Source organism: Corythoichthys intestinalis, chromosome 7, assembly GCF_030265065.1.
Source record: "Corythoichthys intestinalis isolate RoL2023-P3 chromosome 7, ASM3026506v1, whole genome shotgun sequence".
NCBI lineage: Eukaryota > Metazoa > Chordata > Actinopteri > Syngnathiformes > Syngnathidae > Corythoichthys > Corythoichthys intestinalis.
The window spans coordinates 52639120-52663281 of NC_080401.1; the positions used below are offsets into that span (position 1 = coordinate 52639120).

The 24162-nt window shown below is 37.9% G+C and overlaps 1 protein-coding gene across 1 annotated transcript in view; it reads right to left on the reverse strand.

Moving 5' to 3' along the window:
- Window positions 1–1575: 1575 nt before the first annotated feature.
- rorca (RAR-related orphan receptor C a) overlaps window positions 1576–24162 on the reverse strand; it is a 42774-nt gene continuing 20187 nt past the window's right edge. The window contains exons 2-10 of the mRNA XM_057841342.1: window positions 20149–20234; window positions 19887–20028; window positions 16187–16627; window positions 15996–16117; window positions 12313–12445; window positions 8283–8390; window positions 8084–8194; window positions 5530–5642; window positions 1576–3761 (exon numbers count right to left, since the gene is read on the reverse strand). Coding sequence (XP_057697325.1) covers window positions 3600–3761; window positions 5530–5642; window positions 8084–8194; window positions 8283–8390; window positions 12313–12445; window positions 15996–16117; window positions 16187–16627; window positions 19887–20028; window positions 20149–20234 — 1418 coding nt within the window. The 3' untranslated portion in view covers window positions 1576–3599. The remainder of the gene's footprint in view (window positions 3762–5529; window positions 5643–8083; window positions 8195–8282; window positions 8391–12312; window positions 12446–15995; window positions 16118–16186; window positions 16628–19886; window positions 20029–20148; window positions 20235–24162) is intronic.

A 24162-nucleotide genomic window follows, 5' to 3' on the forward strand; every position in this document is an offset into this window, starting at 1 on the left:
GGATTTAGATTTCACATTTAGATTTATAGTTAAGTTATAAATTAAATATTTAGTTGTAGTTTGAAACATTCAATTTTAGTACTTATTATCTAGTACTTATCATTTAAAAATAAATATCAAATTTCCTAAATAATGTTGTAAATGTGCAAAAAAAGTGACTAAAATGTTCACACATTTTAAACACTGTGCTGCGTTAAATTTAAAAAATGAACCATTTTTCTGTACCGTTTCATATACTAGGATGGCTGGCATTGAACATTTAGCATGCTGCGAGCCCCTCTCAGTCCAAATGGATATGGACATCTATCTTCGCCAGTGGCAGCCAACGAGTTGGTGAAATTTCACCTCAAAATCCCAACATCCCTAATTTCGTATGAACATTATTGTGCTGAAGCTCTTTAGCATGAATATTTGAAAAGAGGGTGAGGTAGTAAAAGTTCTAAGAGGGACAAGCGGCTCTGGACTGCTTCTAGGTCATTCAAAAATTGCAGGGCATTTTGACATTCAGCTCGTTTTACTTCATGACTTTTTCAAATTACTTAGAATATTTGCATAATCACAGTCACAGGGTTGCAAATCTGTACTAATGTTAGTTTACACTTAGGACTAGAAGCTAGCCGTTTAGCTAGCTGTTACTGCTATGGTAACAGGTTTGCAAATCTGGACCAATGTTAGCTTTTTGCGGAGCAGAAGATAGCTCTTACTGCTGGGTTAACATAGTTGCAAATCTGTACTCATGTTAGCTTTTGCTGAGGAGTAGAAGCTAAATGTTAAGCTAGCTGTTACTGCTAGGGCAAATCTGCACAAATGTTAGCTTTTGCTGAGGAGTAGAAGCTAGCCGTTTAGCTAGCTCCTATTGCTAAGGTAACAGGTTTGCAAATCTCTACCAATGTTAGCTTTTTCTTCGGAGCTGAGGATAGCTATAACTGCTAGGTTAACATAGTTGCAAATCTGTACTAATGTTAGCGTTTGCTGAGGGGTAGAAGCTAAATGTTGAGCTAGCTGTTACTGCTAGGGTAAATGGGTAGCAAATCTGCATGAATGCTATTGCGCAGGAGTAGAAGCTAGCCGTTTAGCTAGCTCCTACTGCTAGGGTAACAGGTTTGCAAATCTGTACCAATATTAACTTTTTCTTAGGAGAAGAAGATAGCTTTAACTGCGAGGTTAATATAGTTGCAAATCTGTACTAATGTTCGTTTTTGCTGGGGAGTAGAAGATAAATGTTGAGCTAGCTGTTACTGATTGGGTAATTGGGTAGCAAATATGCATGAATGTTAGCTTTTGCTCAGGAGTAGAAACTAGTGTTTAGCTAGCTGTTACTGCTAAGGTAACAGGTTTTGAAATCTGTACCAATGTTAGCTTTTTCTTAGTTGTAGCCGATCGCTATGGCTGCTAGGTTTACATAGTTTCAAATGTGTACTAATGTTATCTTTTGCTCAGGAGTAAAAGCTAGCCGTTTAGCTAGCTGTTAATACTAGGGTAACAGGTTTGCATATCTTTACCAATGTTAGCTTTGTCTTAGTAGTAGAAGATAGCTATAACTGCTAGGTTAACATAATTGTAAGTCTGTACTAATGTTATCTTTTGCTGAGGAGTAGAAGCTAAATGTTGAGCTGTTATTGCTAGGGTAACATAGTTGCAAATCCGTATTAATGTTAGCTTTTGCTGTGGAGTAGAAGCTAAATGTTGAGCTAGCTGTTACTGCTAGGGCAATTGGGTCCCAAATCTGCACGAATGTTAGCTTTTGCTCAGGAGTAGAAGCTAGCCGTTTAGCCATCTTCTACTGCAAGGGTAACAGGTTTGCAAATCTGTACCAATATTAGCGTTTTCTTAGGAATGGAAACTAAATACTGAGGTAGCTGTTAGTGCTAGGTTAACTGGGTTGCAAATCTGCACGAATGTTAGTTTTTTCTTCGGAGCAGAAGATAGCCATAACTGTTACATAGTTGCAAAACTGTACTAAAGTTAGCTTTTGCTGAGCATTAGAAGATAAATGTTGAGCTAGCTGTTACTGATAGGTGGAACTGGGTTGCAAATCTACACGAATGTTAGCGTTTGCTCAGGAGTAGAAGCTAGCAGTTTAGCAAGCTGTTACTTCTATGGTAACAGGTTTACAAAAATGTTACCAATGTTAGCTCTGTCTTAGTAGTAGAAGATAGCTATAACTGCTAGGTTAACATAGTTGCAAATCTGTGCTAAGGTTAGCATTTGCTGAGAATTAGAAACAAAATGTTGTTACTGCGAGGGTAACTGGGTTGATAACCTGCACGAATGTTAGCTTTTGCTCAGGAGTAGAAGCTAGCCTTTTAGCTAGCTGTTCCTGCTAGGGTAACAGGTTTGCAAATCTGTACCAATGTTAGCTTTTTCCTGGGAGCAGAAGATAACTATAACTGCTAGGGAAACATAGTTGCAAATCTGTACTAACGTTAGCGTTTTCTTATGCGAAACTGTTTCCATAGCTTCACGGGTAATAGGCTTGCTAATATTTAAGAATGTTAGCTTTTTATGAACATATGAAAAGTAGACTGCTGGGTGGAACTGCGCTGCAAATCTGCACGAATGTTAGCTTTTGCTCTGGAGTAGAAGCTAGCCGTTTAGCTAGCTCTTACTGTTATGGTAACAGGTTTGCAAATCTGTACCAAGTGAAAGTCTGGACTTTGGAGTGAGGTTCGGCTGTAGTGAGAGTTGGCGCATATAATAAATCCCTGCTAAGCGACGACTAAGGAGCTTAAATAAACCGGCAACCCATCTGTCCACTCTTCATCCTTTGCCTCCAATCACAGCTGTGGATGTAATACTAACGCATAAAGGCGAGTACTGTTCTGCTCAGTTTTACCTGTCGGGCATTTTTATATCAAATGAAACGTGAAAAATAGGTTCACAATCTTTGTGACTCTTCTCTAAGTGGCTTATGCAAAAGGGAAAAAGGGCACATGGGACTGAGGTACTGATAGCTTCAAAAAGAGCCTGTTTACATCAGTGTCTGAGGGTTTACTAGTAAAAAAACTAAAAATTTAATAAATATCTGCACGAAAGGGAAAAGAATAGCTAGTTTGATCATGGTCCCTTTAAGCGCTTTGTCCAAACGCCCAAAAACCTGCGAAAAGGCGAAAAGTGGTTGATCGCTACCTAAGTGACGACTGAAACGGACGAAAATAAATCTGCGAGGTAAGTGAGGATATGTACATTCGGAATCAGGCCTTGAGGCGGTGCTGAAGCGCTTTAAGGGACACGGAACCGGGTGGGCCGCGAGGTTACATTCAACTTTGAGAACTGTAGTAGAAACATCTTCTTAAGGACTTAATAGAAAAATAATTTGGATAATACAAATCGTCTAGGCCACTCTTTAATCCTTTCTCCCTCCAAAACGGGGCGCCGAGCCACCCTCGGGCATGGCGCGGGAGGGTCGGCGGTGTGGGTCGGTCGGGAGTTCCGAAGTGAGAGGAGTGTGTTCTAAAGTGTAGCGTGCAGGATTGTCATTGAGCGGCGGCTTTGCCTTTCGCCTCAATTTGTTGCCACATTAATAACTCTCTCTCTTTTTGCCTCACACAATCACCGTTAAATATTACAAAAAAAAAAAATTAAATGCACGACACTGCTTAGCCCTCTGTTGAGTCTGGAAACGTGATTTCGCTGCCAAACACCTCACGGTACAGCGGCGGGAAGGTGTACGCCGTCTCGGGATGGACGAGACGGAAGAACTCCAGTTTGTCGATGTGGAGTTTGCAAATGGACTTCATGATGGGAAGCTTGGACACCATCTAGAGGAGAGGAGGAGAAGTACATTAGAAAAGTGACTGGTCACTACAGTGGACATATAAAAGTTGAAATTTAAGATCTTTTAACCCTTCATTTGGCCAGTGATCATTTTTGGTCATTAAAAAAATATTCACATACAGGTAGTCCCCGGGTTACGAACGAGTTCCGTTCCAATGCTGGCGACGTAACCCGAATTTCCGCGTAAATCAGAATTAACCCTTTAAGTACCCCGACAAAATAACTATCAAAAGTCCAAAAGTGTAGTATTTTGTTTACCCGTAAAGGTAAAAGAAAAATTATACTTCGTACAAGACAGGATTTTTTTTTTCTTTTAACATACCTCATTTATTAAGACAAAGCAGCAAACAGGAAGGTTTTATCGGGCAACAGATGAAAAGAAAATAAACACAATAAAAGAAAAAAGTAGGGCTGTCAAAATTATCGCGTTAACGGGCAGTAATTAATTTTTTTAATTAATCACGTTAAAATATTTGACGCAATTAACGTACATGCCCCCGCTCAAACAGATTAAAATGACGGCACAGTGTCATGACAACTTGTTACGTGTGTTTTTAGGTGTTTTGTTGCTCTCTGCTGGCGCTTGGGTGCGACTGATTTTATGGGTTTCAGCACCATGAGCATTGTGTAATTATTGAAAACAATGGCAAGCTACTAATTTATTTTTTTGACAGAAATTTTTACAAATTTTATTAAAATGAAAACATTAAGAGGGGTTATAATATAAAATTTCTATAACTTGTACTAACATTTATCTTTTAAGAACTACAAGTCTCTCTATCCATGGATCGCTTTAACAGAATGTTAATGTTAATGCCATCTTGTTGATTTATTGTTATAATAAACAAATACAGTACTTATGTACAGTATGTTGAATGTATATATTCGTCTTGTGTCTTATCTTTCCATTCCAACAATAATTTACAGAAAAATATGGCATATTTTATAGATGGTTTGAATTGCAATTACGATTAATTAATTTTTAAGCTGTGATTAACTCAATAAAAACTTTTAATCGTTTGACAGCCCTAGAAAAAAGAAACACAAACAACAACAAGAAATACCTTGAACGGCTACACTAACAATGAAAATGTTGGTGCTATCGTCAGCTAGATGTATTTCCGGTTGACACCATGTGGGGGGCCCGTTGACCAGGATAAGAAGGGGGGCGGGAGCCTATAAGATAAGTGATTGGGAGGGGTGGAGTGTACGCAAATCAGCTCTGTGATCTTGAAACCAGTAATCGTGTGAATCCCTTGTCAGTGTAAGCCCGTCGGCAACCGACCACCCCACGCTGCCGCATCGGCAATCCCGGCACCGAGGCCCCCCACCCGAGCGCGCCCAATCACATCCAGCTGTGCGCGAGCCCCATCAAACATGCAAGAGCCACACAGACGAGCAGAGACGCTGCGGGGGCGCCACCCCAGGGCCACTGCCCCCACCCAGCCAGCCTGAGGAGGGTGGTCGAGCGGGCGGCGGGGAGAAGGGGTGCAGCACGGCCATCCCTCCTCCCGCGGCCCAAGGATCCACGGTGGTCCCCCGGGCCACCTGCGCTCCCATTAACCGGCTTTCAGGGATGGGAAGAGTTGATACGCCCCAAACCCACGCCCTCCCAAGTCCGCCCACCCGGCCCAGGAGCCACAGGCGCAGCCCCCCCAACCAGCACGCCACGCCACGGGACCCCCAACGGCCCACCAAGCCCAGGGCAGGGCACATGCAAGACAGGATTAAAGTTGATGTTGGCTTCCTTACCTTTGCGAGTTTCTCCTCTGATGCCCCGCCTTTTTGTAAGCAACGCTGGAGGGCGACATAGACCTTCTCCTGAAGCTTCTGGATCTGTTGTACATCTGTCAACCAGGGTCGGTCTAACAGGAAGACGAGGAAAAAGCAAATCAATAGTTAGTACAATTGCTTGATGAAGCCATCGTCAATTCAGTTAGGAGTGAATTTTGTTGAACACATTGACCGCTTTTCTCAGTACTGATGAAAAGTATGTCGCTTTGTTCCCTTCTCCACTGAAATTCTGAGAAATTTTCTGTAAATTGGCCAATTAGAGAAGGATATACCAAAAACACAGGATTGGAAATCAGTTCATTTCAAAGAGTTTAGGAAGGGATTAAGTCGATGAATTGCTTTAAACTCTGATTTAAACATACACTGCACATGGAAAATGGAGTGTTGCTAACTGTAATCGATTATTCTGACTAATTGTTATGTGGCATTGTTGATCTAAACATTGTTCAAATTATCATTTTTGGCCCTCTTAGTAGTAAATATTCCATTAGTTTTTTTTTTCCATATACAAATATATATTACTTTTTTAATTTAAAAAAAAAAAAAAAAAAAAACAGTTAATGTTTTATTTTTGAAAATGTCCATTGAAAAAATATACTGAAAAAACTTTTTTTTAATTCTAAAAAAAAAAAAAAAAAAAAAAAAAAAAAAAAAAAAAAGAAAAATAGGGGGGTAAACTAAATATTCTTTGATTTCTATAGTCCTCAATGATGTTTTTTTTTAACCTACATTTTATATTAAAACAAAAGGTCAAACAGTTAATATTTTCAATTTTATTCTTTTTGAAATTTGTATATTTTAAACAAAGGAAATATTCTTTTTACATTTTTTTTTTATTTACTCCAAAAAAAAAAAAAAAAAAAAAAAAAAAAAAAGGAAATATTCTCTCATTTTTATCTAATTTCCGTAATTTTCGCACTACAACGCGCACCTGACTACAAGACGCATCCTTCAAATTTGGCACGGAAACAGCATTTGTTCATAGATAAGCCGCAGCTGTCCTCACAGTATTATGGGTTATTTTCACCAAAAAATAATAACCGGTAACACTTTATTTGACAGCGGCATCATACGACTGTCATAAGACCAAATGAACCGCCACGAAGCTTTGAACCAATTGGCTGCAAAGCTTCATTGCTTCAAGAAGCCTAATTTGGCCATCACTTCTCCCTTGGGGGAGACAAACAACTTCTGCTACCACCTGCTGTCAACACTGTTGTTGTCCAACATGCCTCCTAGCATGCATTGCAGGGCTACAGATGTAAATAACAATCAAAATTAATATTCTGTGCTAATTATTTCTTCAGTTACTGTTCCAGTTGTTCCATTAATTGCTAGATATGGTATTTGGTAATACTTTACTTGACAGAGTGTCATTAGACAATCATAATTATGATATGACACTGTCATGAGTATGAATGAATGCTTATAACGTATGTCATTTATTGTTATCCGGCAAATGATCTCACTTTTGAATGGATGTAAAATTTCCGAGCTGGACATAACATAAATGGAGTTAGTGACATAATTTGCCGGATGACACTTCATGGAATCTGTCATAAGCATTCATTAATGGCCATGATAGTGTCATGTCATAATTATGACGGTCTTATGACAGTCTTATGATGCTGTTGTCAAATGAAGTGTTACTTATTAACCCAAATAAATCAACAAATAAGCCACACTGGACTATAAGCCGCAGGATTCAAAATATAGGAAAAAAGTAGCGTCTTATAGTCCCGAAAATTACGGTACAATTTCAAAATGAAAAAATGAGACATTTGTAAACATCAATGATATAGTTACATAATATTCCAATATATTGGAATATATAATACACATATACATATCTATACATATTCATACACACATACAGATACGTACATACTGTATATACTGTATGTATATAATAAACCAAAAATTATGAACTCGGAAATTTTACATAAATGCAAATTTTCTTAGCGCATAGTTTTTGTTTCTAGCTAAAATGTAAAGCCAAAACTAATACAATAGTAAATAACGTGATTTGTAATCAGTGATTAATCAACTATCCTATACCAACTATAATTACAGTTGTCCGATATTTTGAGGAAGCCAATAATATCGGCCGATAAAAGCATTTTAAAATGATATCTGATAATTTCCACACCCGTTTTGGCCCAAAATGCATGTTGCCTTCAAAGTGAATGCAGAAGCTTCTGCCTTTATACAAAGGCTGGTCACACCTTAGCACAGTAGTTATGCTCATTGACCATTAGATGTCTCCAAACTAAGATCCCTGGGATTTTATGTGAGCATTATGATTATTAAAGCATCCAGTGGGGGGTCACAATACAATTAGCCATAATATGTTTAATCCGCGACAGTATATATTGGTATCTGTATGATATCGGATTTTTGGAGTTGGACAATATCGGGATATCAATTACCGGTTAAAAAGTCATTATTGAATAACTGTAATCTAAATAATCATCTCTGGCAGCCCTATGGTCAAATAGGGTGTAATTTTCACCTGGTGAGAGCAGCACAGCGGCCGTAAAAAGTGCCATTTCCTCCTCGGACATCTGGATACGACTAAAGCTTTTGGCCAAGTCGAACACAGCCGTCACAAGGTCATCACACCCTGAAAGGAAGCATGGGGGGAAATTGATTGGTTATGGATGTACAGTACACAGAAATAGCGTGGCAATTGAAGAAGAAGATGGACTTACCAAGTGCTTTAAAGAAGTGAGCAGGAGCGAACCTTCCATCAAACAGGAATGTGTTATTGATGGGGTTGTACGCTCGACACATTCTGATTAAAAGGACGTCCATACAGCCTGTGGATAAAAAACAAAATGGCTGTTAATAGGATTTTATGCTTATTCCCAACTATATCCCAATACCGGTATGGTTTGAGTGGAAGTGAAAGTTTTTGAGGTGAGAGTTTATTCATAGCATGTTACGGTAGCTTATCACCGTCAATGGCACTGACAGATCATTTAAAGCCAGCTTTTTTCGGGGGTCACACTGTATTTATGGTTTCCTGCGGAGGGCCATTATGTCTGCCAATTAGAGCTGCCACGATTAATCGACAACTACCGTATTTTCTGGACTTTTTTTTTTTTTTGTGTGTGGCTGGGCCTGTGACATACTACTGAGCAACTTGATAAGGTAATTATAAAATGGTTATTAAATATTTACTTTTACCAATGAAGGCTCATAATGAAGTATTGATTGCTAAAATAGCATGTTCCATGATTGATTGCAGTAAGAGACATTTTTAAATTTGATAACTAGAGACATGTTTAGCTCTTGATAATACTGCCTTTGTCATTCTGAACGGTTTAAACCAGCCTAGGTTCCACAGGTCAACTTCAATACATTTAAGGAATCATATTGTTGCATTTTATTACTAACCAAATGCTATTGCTTCATGAAATGTATTTGATGAGATAGTTATTAAGGTGTCATTATATATTTGCTTTTATCAATTGCTGCCCGCAATGAAGAAATGCTTTTGCTCCTTTCTGAGCTAAATGGTACCTCGATGTGAGTTTGTGTGGAAATGTAGTTCATGAACAAAAAAAAAATGTAATCAGCTTTTCACCGAAACTACTAAAACTCTTTACACGACAATTAGAATCTCCACCTACTCCTTGAAATGGGTCCGTTAACAGAAGGACTATTATTGTTCTGGTAATGTAGTACATATTAGGGCAAGATAAAAGGAAAAAGAAGGACCACACGATGTAAATGGTACTATGGCTACGAGAAAAAAAGGCGTATTATTACGTAGGGTAATGTAGCTGTAATCAGCTACGCATTTTACGTACATGTAAAATGCGTAAAATGCATGCTGAGCGCAACGTGATTACCCTGGCTAATGAAATATTTCAAATCCATCTTTGTTATGGTTCTTCTTGGGAAAAAAACATTCCCATTTGTCATGATATGTCGCTGTGGCACGACAAGGTGAGGCTGTCCCACTCCAATGCAGCCAACCACCACAGCTTCAAAAAATCCCAGGGGAAACCCTGGGTGCAATATAGGCACCTTTTCCATAACTTCAGTTGAAGTTATTCTCTTATTTTTCACAGAATGTTTGTTTGGAAAACCTTGTTAAGTTGTTACATTTATCATTGTTAATGCATCCAGAGGGGCAACACAAAAAAAATTTGCTATGTCAAGTCCACGACCGCATGTATCGGTATCGGTTAGATATCGATATCGGATTTTGGGAGTTGGACAACATCGGGATATCAGATATTGTTTAAAAAGTTATTATTGGACAACTCTAGTAAAAAATTGGTTTATGGATGTAAAGATGATTTGTGTGTGGCCATAATCCTGTGCTTGAGGGGGCGGGACTTAACGTACAGGGTGCTAGGTGCGCTATTTACTGTAAAAGAACATGTTGTGGCAGCTGAGGATGTTTCGTAACAATGAAAATAGTCACTAGGTAAGTATTGTAATTACCGTCAGGTTTGACTGAGTGGCAACTAGCCTGCCAGTGGTGAATCTGGTTCGGCAATAACGCACACTGGGTGTTGTCACGTACGCACATTCCTTTTATACACTGATACTTTTGATAAGGTCCGATTAGTCGAACAGTCATTTTAAAAACACATTCTCCACAGCAGGACAGTCTGCACAATAAACGCGGCGTGATCCAAACAAGGGCCGCCATTCTTCCCACGGAGGACCTTTTGAGTCACGCCGCGTGCTTGTGATTGCCCAGCTCAGTGAAGTCAGCGGCCCCTTGAGGCGAATTGACCGCGTGTGCACTTTCATGTGACAAAGAGAACGGCTAGCCCAACCATGAGGAGGGAAAGTCATAAACAAACACAGCAGGGGAGCCGGTATTCCCAGAGGCCCATTTTCTTGCCACGACAGCTGGACTGACACAAAACGCAATTTGGATGTGTGTTCTTTATTATGATTTGAAGTAAACCCCAATTTTATCGTGATTCATTTTTCGTAGACGTAGTACTTTTTTGTATACCGTATTTGTCAGACTATAAATCGCTATTTTTTTCCTCATTTTGAACGCTACGGCTTTATAAATAACAAAATGGCTATTTTATAGACTTGTACAGGCAAACTAGCATCATGATTTCTTGTTTCACTCATCTATTTTGATTAGCGTAATTAGCGCGATTAGCGGGAAACTCGGTACCTCACGATACGATACAATTTGCGATAATAGGCTCACAATTACGATCTCTCGATATGGCGATACAACAGTTATCAATACATGGGTAAGGAAATCATTCTACAATATTCTACAATACAACTAATAAACAGAAAACCGGCTCTTTTCATCCTTATGCTGTGATTAGGGATGAGTTTATTACAAGTAGATGTCCAATCCTGGCCATTCGTTCATTCGTTGCCATGACTGCCATTTCAAACGGATTGGACATATATGGCCGTCAACGGAAGCCAAAGCCAGGCAATGAGTTAATTTTGGGGCATGTCATCTAATTTCCTGTTGATTTTTGGTCACTCCATGTTGATTTTTGGGCATTTACAGGTCACTTCCTGTTGATTTTGAGTTACTGAACAGCAAGGGACTCGAGAATGTCCCCCAAATGAATAGGAAGTGACTCAAAATCAGCAGGAATTAACCTGTAAATGCCCACAAAACCAGCTGTGAATGCTGTAGTTTCAGTGCCAGTGACGGCGCTAGACGTCCAATCCAGTCAAAATGAATAGGATGTGTAGCACTGCCAATGGCAACTAGTGAGTTGACGTAGACACTTTTAAACAGTGACCATAATTTAAAATGTTATATCGATTTTTGGCGGGGGCATATTGATAACCTTTTGGGCTTCAAATTGTCAGCAGGGCCGTGAACAAAAAGTGTTATTTGCCATGTTGCAAAATGAATGGATCTTGACATTTGGCTTTTTTTGGGGTGGGGGTGGGGGGGGGGTATTACAGTCCATTTACTTGGGTGCCAGTTGAATGTCAATGCGCTGCAATGTAAGGTGTATGGTCAAAAATCACAGCCACACACGTGCATAGCCGCCAATGGCATAGCCTGACTTGGGTGCCAATTGAACGTCAATGTGCTATAATGTAAAGTGTATGGTCAAAAATCACAGCCACACATGTTATTCTGCCATTTAAAATGAATGGAAAATTTGGAGGTGCATAGCCGTCAATGGCATGGACGTGCATGGCCCGCAAGAACGACATATACCCCAAAAAATGCCACATACCCCCCCAAAAATGCCACATGTGAAAATCCATTTTGCCACATGGCAAAAAAATCGCCAGATGGCAAAATCAATTTTGACATGATGAAAAAAATACCACATGACAAAAAAAAAAATGCCACATGGCAAAATCCATTTTGCCGCATGGTAATAAAAATGCCGCATGGCAAAGAAAAAATGCCATATGGCAAAATCCATTTTAACACATGGCAAAAAAATGCCACATGGCAAATTCCATTTTGCCACATGGCAAATACCACTTTTGGTTCACGCTGTCTCTCCAAATTATTGCGGTATATTCACCTTTTCGATGGATTGTCACACCCCTAGTTGAGTATTTACCTGCTAGCGCGAGTGTTCCATTATCCAACATTACTGTGTTTATGAGTACCAAATGTAGCTTTAGCTTTGTTGCTCAGATAGCGTTGCTACGTTTGTGAGGAGTTACATGCTGAGAGAGAAAACACTTAATCCCACTTCAGACGAACAGTTTAGAACAAACTACAGTGTGAAATTTTTGGGTATATTTCTTACTGACCTGCTTTGAGGAGGATAATCTGGTCATTCTGACACAAGTCCATAAAGCCAGAGATGCGCTTGGCAAACTCCACCACGTACTGGATGGCGTTGGTAATGTGAACGGCACACTGTTGCCACATCACCTCAGCTGACTGATAAGAAGAAAAAAAAAGCATGAAAAACACAAGAACAATCATACAAGCTGTTTTTGACACTCATCATTTGATTCTATTATTTGCACTCCCACCACCAAAAAACATGACATATCTTGTTGACAATATTAACCCACAACTATTTTTATTTGCGATTTAGGGTAATTATTTCAAGAAAAGTTAATCCGTCCTGAACAAAACTTGTTTGATCTTGCTTGGTTTCTTTGAAAAATGTTCTGATGATTATCTTGTGTGTGATGCTTGCAAATGGCGATAACATAACAGCTTGTGAAACAGGGTTTTGATTTAAATCAGCTTTAATAAACAGATCGATTGTTTATTTTATCAATAGAAATTAACACTAAAAATCTGAAAAAGTCCTTAAGACAAAAAAAAAAAACCAAAAAACATTTTAACTGACCAATTTTTGAGAATGTTTATCAACACATTCACTGCTAGCCTATGTTTATACATAGTAATTTGTAAAATATGTGCTGTGTTAGTTAGTAAAAGAACAAAAATTTATATTAAAAAGACCAATTGGTGGCAATAGACGTACAATCCATTCCGGCTAGGATACGTTCGTTCATTCGCCCCTCCCAGTCGAAATGGATTTGACGTCTATCGCCGTCAATGACAGTAAATTCTATATTATTCTATTGCTTAATAGGAAATATTCTCTTAATTCTTTTTCTTAAAAATGTTCATTAATTAAAAAACATTAAAAAAAGAAATAAACTTAGAACCGTATTATTCGGACTATAAGTCGCACCAGCGAAAAAAATGCACAATGAACAGGAAAAAAAAAAACATACAAGTCGCACCGAAGTATAAGTTGCTTTTTTGGGAGAAAAATTCAAAATTCAACACCAAGAACAGACATGTCATCTTGAAAGTCAATATAAAATAAGAATAGAGATCAACAGGTTGAATAAGCGTATGGTATCCTAACATTACATGACACTAAACATGTGCCGATTACCGATTTAAATGTATACTATGGTATGAAAACATCACGGTTTCAAAACCTCAAAATTTTCCGTCATACCATCCCTACGGTATTAGAGATTTTTTTTATGTCCCAAAATGCAACGGAGAAAGCCCTCGCTTGCAGCTGTAAGGCTCAACCCTCCCCCACTGGTTGATGCTCAGTCTCAGTGAGTCAGTTGTGCTACATGATGGCTGGAGGAGGTGAAACTCCTGAACTTTTTCCCCACTGAAGAAAATGAAATCGCTGGTATGGGAATACTTTGGCTACAGAAAAGTTACAGACGGCCGCGGCTAAGAGGAGGACGGCCAACTGACATGTAAAACATGTTTGCGGAGGGTGGCTGCCGAGGAGGCAATACCTCCAATATGATTTCACATTTATACAAAATTAAATGTTAGTAAACACTGTCGTGAACCTTTCCCACCAGCTAAGAGAGTTAATTCCAGCGTGTTTAACGTGTCTAGCGGTGGTAAAACATCTCTTTGGCAACTGTCTGTGTTGAGAAGGAGAGTGTGTGTGTATAAGGCAAACATGATACGAGTCATACACACTTGCCTTATATGGAAAATAATTCCAATATTTCTGTTCTGATGGTAATAATGTTGAGCTGCGGCTGTGGGTTTAGGCTCACCTAAAGGACTGCATTCATTTTAATTTTATTTAGAATTATTTTTTAAATTTTAACTTAATAGTGTACTTTAGTGCTGCAACGATTAATCGATTAACTCGAGTATTGGATTAGAAAAAAAATATTTGAATTAAATTTTGTTGCTCCGAATATTCGTTTAATTTAAGTGGTGTAGTAATGGTTTATTTTGAAAGTGTTTGCATTTAGTTTTATTGATTAGGGTGGATACACTGCCCTCTGGTCTGCCTCTTTTCACATGGCTGAATGCAACTGCTCCCTGTTAAGACAAACGTAAGCTAAGTTCTTGTTTGAGCTAATGTTTTTTTTTAATGCATTTATAATTTTAGTTATATTTAGCCATTTTTTGGGGGAATATTTGTCTGAACCATTTGTGGTTGAGCATTGTAAAAATAAAAACGTTAGCATTTTATAGCATTTAAGCTAGCGGAATTTTGTTATGTAAATTAGCCAATTGTTCTTTTGTTGGACTTCGAGATGAGATCGTTATCTATTTATTTTTTTTATAATGTTTGAGGCTCAGCTCAGATATTTTAATTTTTCATGTCCCTTATCCGATTACTCGATTATTCGAACTAACTAGTTCATCGATTAATAGACTGCTAAAATAATCGATAGCTGCAGCCCTGGATACAAGTCATACACACGTGCTTTATATGGAAAATAATTCAATTATTTCTGTTCTGATGATAATAATGTTGAGCTACGGCTGTGGGTTTAGGCTCACCTAAAGGACTGCATTCATTGTAATTTTATATAGAATATTTCAGTTATTTTTTGTTATTTTTTAAAAATTTATTTTAACTTAATAGTATACTTACTCTATGTTCCAATTTGCTAATATGTTTTGAAAAGTTTTTTTTATATATTTAATTTTTTTTTTACCCAGGTATCTCAAAGTAACCCATTTTAGAGCTGTACTTGCAATACTGTGTTACCATGAAAATGTGATATTTTGGCTTAAGGTTATGATACCGTCAGAATCTCATACCGTCACATGCATACATGTCGCATAAACAACGAACTAAGAATGTGCCCAGTTTCGGCTGCACATTTCACTACTTGTAGTTTGTAATCGGCAGGGTATGATTTTTTTTTTCGGTGGCATTTTGTTCAGCCCTTCTCAGTTGTTTTTATAAGTTACCGCCAATTTTGAAACACAGGCCTTGAGCACCCTTTTGCAAAAATAACATATGAAATAATTGTGTGTTAATAATTTAACACATGATTCACTTCAGAGTATAACTCACACCCCCAGCCAAAGTATGAAAAAAGAGTGACTTATACTTAAAAAAAACAAAACAAAACAAAACAAAAAAAAAACAATTATTTTCATTCATTTATATATATTTTTTTATTTATGAATAATATATAAAAACTTATATAAGCTAAACAAGTTATTACAACAAAGTTATTTAAAGGTTAAAAAGTTATTTAAGCGAAAGTGTGCAGTATGGCAAAATGGGACAGTATACATCAAAACAACTTGGTATTGCTTGTGGTGTTCCTCAGGGATCTAAACTAAACTAAAAACTTGTTTTTAACCTTATTATTTAAATTTAATTTAAAGATATATTTTAAGAAAAAAGTAAATATTCTTTTTTTTTGCCCATTAAAACAATGATTTCATTTTTTTTATTAAAACAAAAAGCTAAACATAAGAAATGCAAAATAATATAAATATTTGATCACTGGCATGTCCTCCCAGCAGAAATGGATTGAACATCTATTGCCGTCAATAGCAGGCATTAAATTTTTTTTTTTGCCAGTGAGTGCATCGGTGGATGTGTCTATCCTTGACCCTTGTGGGGGCTTTATGTATAAGTTTTTATAATACAGCGTTTGATTAATTTTAGTTATACTAATTTTGTGATCAAACCATTTGTCCATCCAATATATCATTTGAGTCTTACCTTAGTTTGGTACATTCGTGTCTCTTCCATGCTATATGTGGACCACACCATTCTCTTCAACTCCTCTGTACTATACTGGCTCGTCTCTATATGGGACTTCACCACACACTGAGTTATGTGTTCTGAAAAGAGAAGAAAAATGGAGTTAAAAAAGTTTCCCCGCATTCACCAGTCGTAAAAATCTGGCGTACCGAGTTCAAGCAGTGAGCATCCTTCGGGCAGTGGGTTGAGGATGGCGTGCGAAAAGAGCCCAGAGTCGTGCAACAGCTGGTACTCGTGCTTGATGCTGTGGTTGGCCTCCGCAAAGTCCAAGTTGGTCTGTTCCGGAGAACTCTGAGAAGACGAGCCACTACCCGCGCTGCCGGCGAACATGTCCAGGTTGCCGTACTCGCCGCCTCCGTCTTCGGGCGTCAACGGCAGGTTGAAGAGAAGACCATCGGGCAGCGTGGTGAAGTCCTCCAGGTCGCTGAGCGTGGTGCTGGACACTCTTCTGTAAGTGCGTCCGTGGTCGCCGAGGTTGTTGTTATCTTCCCGGGCCGCCAGGCCGGCACACTCCTGGGACTGCTGGTGCTTCTGGACCTCTGCGTACAGGCTGTCGCGCTGCTTCTTGGACATGCGGCCGAACTTGACCGCTGCATAAAGAACAAATATTTATTTAGGAGGGATACTACAAATGACTACCATATTTTCTGCACTATAAGGCCCACCGAAAAGCCTTCGATTTTCTCAAAAACCGACCGCGTGCCTTATAATTCAATGCTCCTTACTAGTGCACGATAATTATTGGTCCGATAATTATAGGTCCGATAATAGGAATTATGATGTCATCCCGATAAATCCAATAACATTCTTAATAGGACCGATAATATGTACTGTGCTGGCTTTACAGTTTACACACTAGTATGGAAAATCAGTTGACCATTTGCGGGGCATTGCTCCCACCTGCTGGTCAGAATAATTCGCTGCATCCATTTTTTGTTAAAGTTTGGTTCACATTACAAGCTCAATCACTTACACATTGCGGTGTCTAGCGGTAGCATTGACAAATGTGAATGCTTTCTGTTTAAAAATAGTTTAAAAAGTTTAAAAATAGGCCATTCATTGAAATGGAAGATACCTAGTACTCCGGTGTGCCTTATAGTGCGGAAAATACAGTATGTTAATGGTACACTTATCATTTATGTAATGTGTCTATTTATTGCAATCACATAATTTACTGTTTAATTACTCTGGCTTAAAATTTTTGCTGCAAATTGGCATTAGAACCAAAAATTAAGAGAAAAAAAGTTGAACTATAAATACTATGCAACTATCTTTGTTTTCAAGCAAATGCAGGTGTTTGTAAATCTTAATATATGTATGTTATGTAATCACTCAATGTATTCAAAAATCTGTAAAATATTGTAAATATCTAATTTGATTCATTACAAAGACTTGTTCTACTTTCATTAACTCATTTGCTCCCAAAAACGTATTAAAAAAAAAAAATATATATATATATATATATATATATATATATATATATATATGCTGACAGTTTTAAAGCACATGTCACTTTCCCCAAGTCGATGCCAAGTCGGAGCAGCTGGATTCAGCCATGTAAAATGAGTTATGTCATATTCACTGTTGCCACTAGAAGGCAGTGTATCCACCCAAATCAATAACACACTTTCAAAACAAACCATTACAACGCCACTTTAGTTAAACGAATACTTGAAGCATTTAATTTGAATCTTTTTTTCCTAATCGAATTACTGGAGGTAATCGCTTAATCGTTGCAGGACTAACTGTAATAGTTAGGCAGGTACCGTATTGGCCTGAATATCAGACGGCCCTGATTATAAGAAGACCCCCTCTTTTTCAAGACTCAAATTTGAAAAAAAGCCTTTTTGAACACCAAATTATTTTTTATACAGAAAATAATTACAGTACATCCGAAACAAATGATTATAACAATATATTTGAGAGAAAAAGTATGCTATTTTGCCTCATTCAAATCTTAATATCTGAACATCTAGATATGTAAATTAAAGTGCAATCACATTCGTAAATGAATGGCTTCTGGTTTTTGAAATGTAAATAAACCAATTTATTGTGATAAAACAACAAAATTGCAATAATTGCATTAACCATCAAAGTGAAGTCTAACTGTGACTGTAGTCTTGAAACAAATCTGAATAAGGAAAAACATTGCAATAAAATAATGCAAACTGGTTAAACTTGAGAGTAGCTGAGATCTGTCATGACAGAACATCGCTTCCATGATATCTGGCGCCATCTAGCGTCGTGAATGGGTATAATATCTAGACCCCGAATATAAGACGACTCCCACGTTTTGAGTCTTATTTCAATGCAAAAAAACAACGTCTTATATCCGAGCCAATACGGTAATTTTAAGAAGAAAAAAAAAACATTTCATGACTGATGAACGAGTTCAATAGAGCAAAATGTGCACACTGACTGATTGACGTTTATTGCTGTCAATGGCAGTAAATGAGTTGGTATATCAGTTATTGTTGACTTGTTTTTCAGTTGATTATTCCGTTGGGACACAAAGATATCGTAAAATTTGAAGTTAAACTAAAATCAGACAATCAAATTTTGAGGGAATGTTTTCTAAATGGATTTTGAATAAACTCTCACATGTGAAACTCTCACGTCACGGTTTATGTCTTATATGTATATGGCGGAAAACCCTCAGGTGACTTTAAGTTCCGCTCTAAGACCCCCAATTTGGCCAGATTTCAAAATTGTCTGATATGCATGTGTGATACATCATTGGAAAGCTTAAAATCTCAATTTTCTGGGGGAATAAACATTTTGAACAGGGGGGCATTTTAAAGAAAAAAAAATATTTTAACCAACAAAACCCTATCTGGAGGTGACAGCACGCGAGAGCAGAATTACAGACGGCATGAATTTAACGAGATATTATCGCGTACTTACCTCTTTTCAATCCAAAAACTCCATGCAGCATGTATCACCAAGTGTCAAGACGCAGCTGTGGATGGCCACAGCTGGATTTTTGGGGGATTTTAGGGGTGAAACATGGTAATATAACAAGGGTCGCGATGCAGAAATCGCAGGCCTCAAGGAGTGGCCGAGATTTTCATTTTCACATATTTACCCTTTTAAACGTTTTTTTTCTTTTTCTCCTCAATTCTTCTTTGTTTGGATCGATTATTTATCATCTAAAATATTGGGGAAAATGCGACAGTAACGAAAAAAATACAATTAAGCGATAGTTATGAGGTAGATATCTGACTTTTTTACAGACGCCAATTTTTTCATTGTGACGTAATTTGTTTAAATGTTTAAAATATGCGAGTGAATAATTTTTTAGTCTTTTTTTTTTTTTTTTTTTTTTAAACTAAGTATTAGACATCATTTAATGATTCAAAGCTAAAAATGACAGACATTTCGAATAATACGATTACTTACCTTGTTTTTATGGCAAGGTTGAAACAAAAATGGTTGCGCAACGTCTGTAAACGGCGGGTTTCAGGGTAAAACGGACAATTTAAAAATTGTTTGGGGGCTTATTGCGCCATGAATCTGCTATGGCAGCACATATAGACATATTGTCCTTTCAAACACAACAGTTGTTTTGGCTTAAAATACAGCAGTTTCTTTTAAGGAGGAGTGCAAGAGCAGAAACTGTTCTTTCAGTCTTGTGAGTTTTTTCCGCCATATGTAAGGTGCTTAAAAGTGCTGGCAGCCAGAGTTAAAATGTCCATTTCATGGTTTTTTTTTTTTTTTTTTTAAATAAGTATCTGTGTTGAATCAGTACTTCAACTTTCACCAGGGTCTTTTTCTCCACATGGAGCTTTACTTCTATTTGGTGTAAGTGCATAGAGTGGGTACTTGGTATAATTGGGTTGTTGAACTCACCGTCACGACTCATGCCCAAAGCAAGACACTTCTGCAGTCGGCAGTGCTGACAGCGGTTGCGATTGGTCCGATCAATCAGGCAGTTTCTCTGTCGCGAGCATGAATAGATGGCATTGTTCTGCTGGCTGCGTCGAAAGAAGCCCTTCACAAAAACACCCCAGTTCAGTATTACAAACATGAGTTGGGCGGTGGCTATAAAAACAAATAAACAGCTGGATGGGACTCTAGTGTAATGATTTTAGTAATTTTTTTGGGCACTCACCTTGCATCCTTCACAGGTGATGACACCGTAGTGGATTCCTGAGGATTTGTCCCCGCAGATTTTGCAGGGTATCACTTCTATTTGAGCTGGAGGAAGACAGAAAGTAAAAAGATGAAACAGGCTAGAAGGAGCATAGTTTTCGGTCAAATTGATTGATTCGTTTGATGAAAACATTACATCATCTGTGGAACGCACTCCGAGCCATTCTGCCAAATAGATGTACTTGTTCATCGACTGTATTTATGCCAGCAACCCATAATGACAAGCAGGACAAATAAGTTTTCAAAATTTTAATAACACACCTGAACTTTCCGTTCCAAACAGCGCCAGCAAACACTGGCAAGGCAAGGCAAAGCAAGGCAAATTTATTTATATAGCACAATTCAACACAACGCGATAAATTTGACAGCCCTAGTTATTATATAATACATTACTTAACATTAATTCACATTTACATTAGTGCATTAATAAATAGTTATTAATGTATACTGGTGCTAGTAAGTGATTGCTATTTTAAAATGAGAAACATTGCTCTGTGAGTCCTTGGCTGCTGCTAACCTAACCTTAAGTATAGTATGATTTCACGTGAACGTACCTCATAAGTATTACTTAACCTTAATTAACCATTAGTGAATGTTTTTTGGACCCTTATTGTAAAGTATAGCACATGTCCCTTAACTAAGAAATTATAAATGCTTAAATTAACAAACCCTAACCCTATATAGGCCTTTTATTTTTTTATTTTACCAAATCATTAGTTACTGTCTGGTTATGCATTAACTAATGCATTAACTAATGTTTTAACTCATGTTAATATATTAATAAATGTTAGATTAGCAATTATATTAGTTATTGTAATGTTACTTAATGCATTTTTTAGACAATAGCTAATGTTTAAAGAATGTTAATTAAGGGACCCTTATTGTAAAGTGTTACCGAAAATCTTTCGCCGTCATTACACTGAAAGACTTAAAATACCATATTGTCAAGGAAGCCCAAATTTGAACTCCGAGACAAATATCAATCAATAGCTCAAATAAGAGAAAGAATCAAACCCAGCCAAGGATTGCCTGCTTCGAAGACTATATACAAAAACAAGATATATATCAAGGGTACAATGGCGTGATCCAGCTAGGAGCTGTGAACACGCAGGAGTACAATGAGAATACACAAGTTAAGGGTCTATATGCCTGTTGAAAGGGCGATGCTTACTCTGAAACGATACCTACAAAAACGAAAGTGAACTTTAAGTATCAACTCTGGTGGTTTTCCACAGAAAAACATCTTGAGTTACGACCTTGGGAACTTATCCATAGCTGGTACAAGAGGGACTAAAATCAGATAAGGCAGTCCACAGAAACTGTATTATATTCAAAGAAATAGATAGAGCACACGAACATGAATAGATACAGTCACAGCACAAATGAATATGGTTTCACAGCAGTTATGTGTCTTATAAGCATGAATAAAATATTCTTTCACATATTCCTATTAAAGGTATTTCATTGATTGCGGGTGTGGCTTTGGGATCACTTCAATAGGGAAATATGATTTAAAATGGAGTTTTCTCAAGGCAACACTGTATTGTTTTTCGGAATACTTGCCACTGCCACACAATACGGTAAAAAAAGTTGGAATGTACCCTACCCAGCAAAAGAGGGAAATACTTTGCCTATTCGTGGAAGTGCACTTTGTTTTTTTTTTGGGCCAGTCCTTATTGGAATACTCATTTGCATAAATTCTCGACTTCCTTCCAATAAGTTGGTATTTAATAAGCACTAATTGTAATTAAAAATGATCTCAGGCCTCATGCAAAAAGTCATAGGTGGAGTCGCTTTAACTTCAGGCCAAAAACTTCAGTGGTGACATGCGGAGAAGTCGGCACCTCCTGTAAATGACATACGAATGAGTGTAGAACTGTACATTATGCACCTCGGCTTCATTGTGGAAGCTTGAGCCTTCTTACCAAGGAACAGCATGTTCTTTTCATTATGTTGTTTATCTAAGTAGCTGGGCCTCCTCAGCCCAGAATAGCAGGTCAATTGCATTAGCTGAGGCCCGAGGTTATAAAGTTTCATGGCTCGCGCCGCTCTGTCCCTCCTCCTCCTCGTTTAGGAACAACAAAATGCTCGCGAGCCTATCCAGAAAAACAAGCCGACCCCCGAGGATTTCTAATGGGAAAACCGTAACTGATCATTTTCTTATGGCTCAATCGTATTAGCGGTTTTGCCACTTATTTTGCTTGTGAGAGTTCTTTTGTAAAAAAAAAAAAAAATAAATAAAAATACTTGGAATTCAGCACCCACACATGAAAAGCCGCTCGGAGAACAAACAAGATCTGAGGAAAAAAACTTCGAAATGTTTTTATCCACACTTCTTGCAAAATGGCGACAGAATTAAGAGGACATTTTATGAGCCGTCCTCAGATTTTAAAGAGAAATAAACACTTTACTGTTTGCATCGCAGCGTAAAGAATCTTAAAAAACAAAACAACTAAATTTACAGTCATTTTTATTATGCGTAAGTGACAAAGATTTTATCATGTGGTACTTATCTTTTCTGACTTATCTTAGTCAAATTTTACACAATCCTAGCTTGCCGGCCCTTCATGATGTCATTAATACCCACTATCCCATGCACCTCTGCTTGAGTGGATCAGTTTGTAATGTATGTGCGTCGGTATAACTGACAACATAAAATGGCTGCATCAGTAAGTGGTGGAATTCTTTTTATGTTTAAACTAAAAAAAAATCCATTATCCATTGTTGTTTTTGTCAACGATAACCAAAACATTTCGTAGACGAACAATTTATCCTGACGATGACGCGACAAGCTAAAAATGTGTCTTGGGAGATTAAACCATGATGACACAATTGCTAGTGTAAAAAATGTGCCATAGTTTCCATCAAATGTTCACAATGTGTGACATTTTCTTATCGTATTTGTAGTTAGATTGCATTGTAGCAGTGTTTGGTTGTGTCACTCAAGTGACGTGGTGCGTCCCCCAACCCCCCCCCTCACACACAGACACTCACTGGTGTCCTCTCCAGGCTCCTGACTTGTTTTGAAATGAAAAGATGTGTTTTCTTATCTGGGTAGACAGAATATGCCATGTCGCTTTAGCCTGTAAAGGTCTCTGCTGAGTGTCTAAATGATCACCACACACTAAAATGTAATTTGTTGTGTTAGTATAGCGTTTGCGTTAGCATTAGCATTTAGAAAACTCTTGGACAGCTTTTTTTTTTTTTTAACATACACTTTGTGGCGTCCAGGTGGGTTTAGTTAATTGAAAATAGGGCTGAACAATATTGGTAAAAACTGACATTGCGATTTTTGAGGGATTGCAATATTAAAACTAGAAGAATTTTCACCAGACTTGAAAAGCTTTGTTTGGGAAGACCTTGGTGGACTCACTATGATCACATTGTATTCATTAGAGATGTCCACATCCGCTCACATGATCGGAAATCGGGCCGATCGTGCCATTTTTCAGAGGTTTGGAGTCTGGTGAAAAGCATCGGGTTTTTAACTAACAAAATATGTTTTTCTGCTCAATGCTCGTACAGCCTCTCACCAACCCTCCCGAAAAGCAGTGCGACCAAACTTTTTCTTGGTCACCATTGCATCTAGGGTTTGGTACTTAATGATTGACAGGTTTGTAACTTTGATCTGGCCATAGACGCCTCCGTAGCTCTTCCATCAAAGGCACAAATATGTTAATCATCGTTGAACTTGGTACAGAGTTTGAAGTCTATTGTGGCAACTCATTCGTTGTGTAAATGAGAGGCTGTTCTCGGCGAAAGCAAATAATTATATATATTAGGGCTGTCAAAATTATCGCGTTAACGGGCGGTAATTGATTTTTAAAATTAATCACGTTAAAATATTTGACACAATTAACGCACATGCCCTGCTCAGACAGATTTAAATGACAGTACAGTGAAAGGCCCACTTGTTAATTGTTTTATGGAGTTTTGCCGCCCTCTGCTGGCGCTTGGGTGCCACTGATTTTAT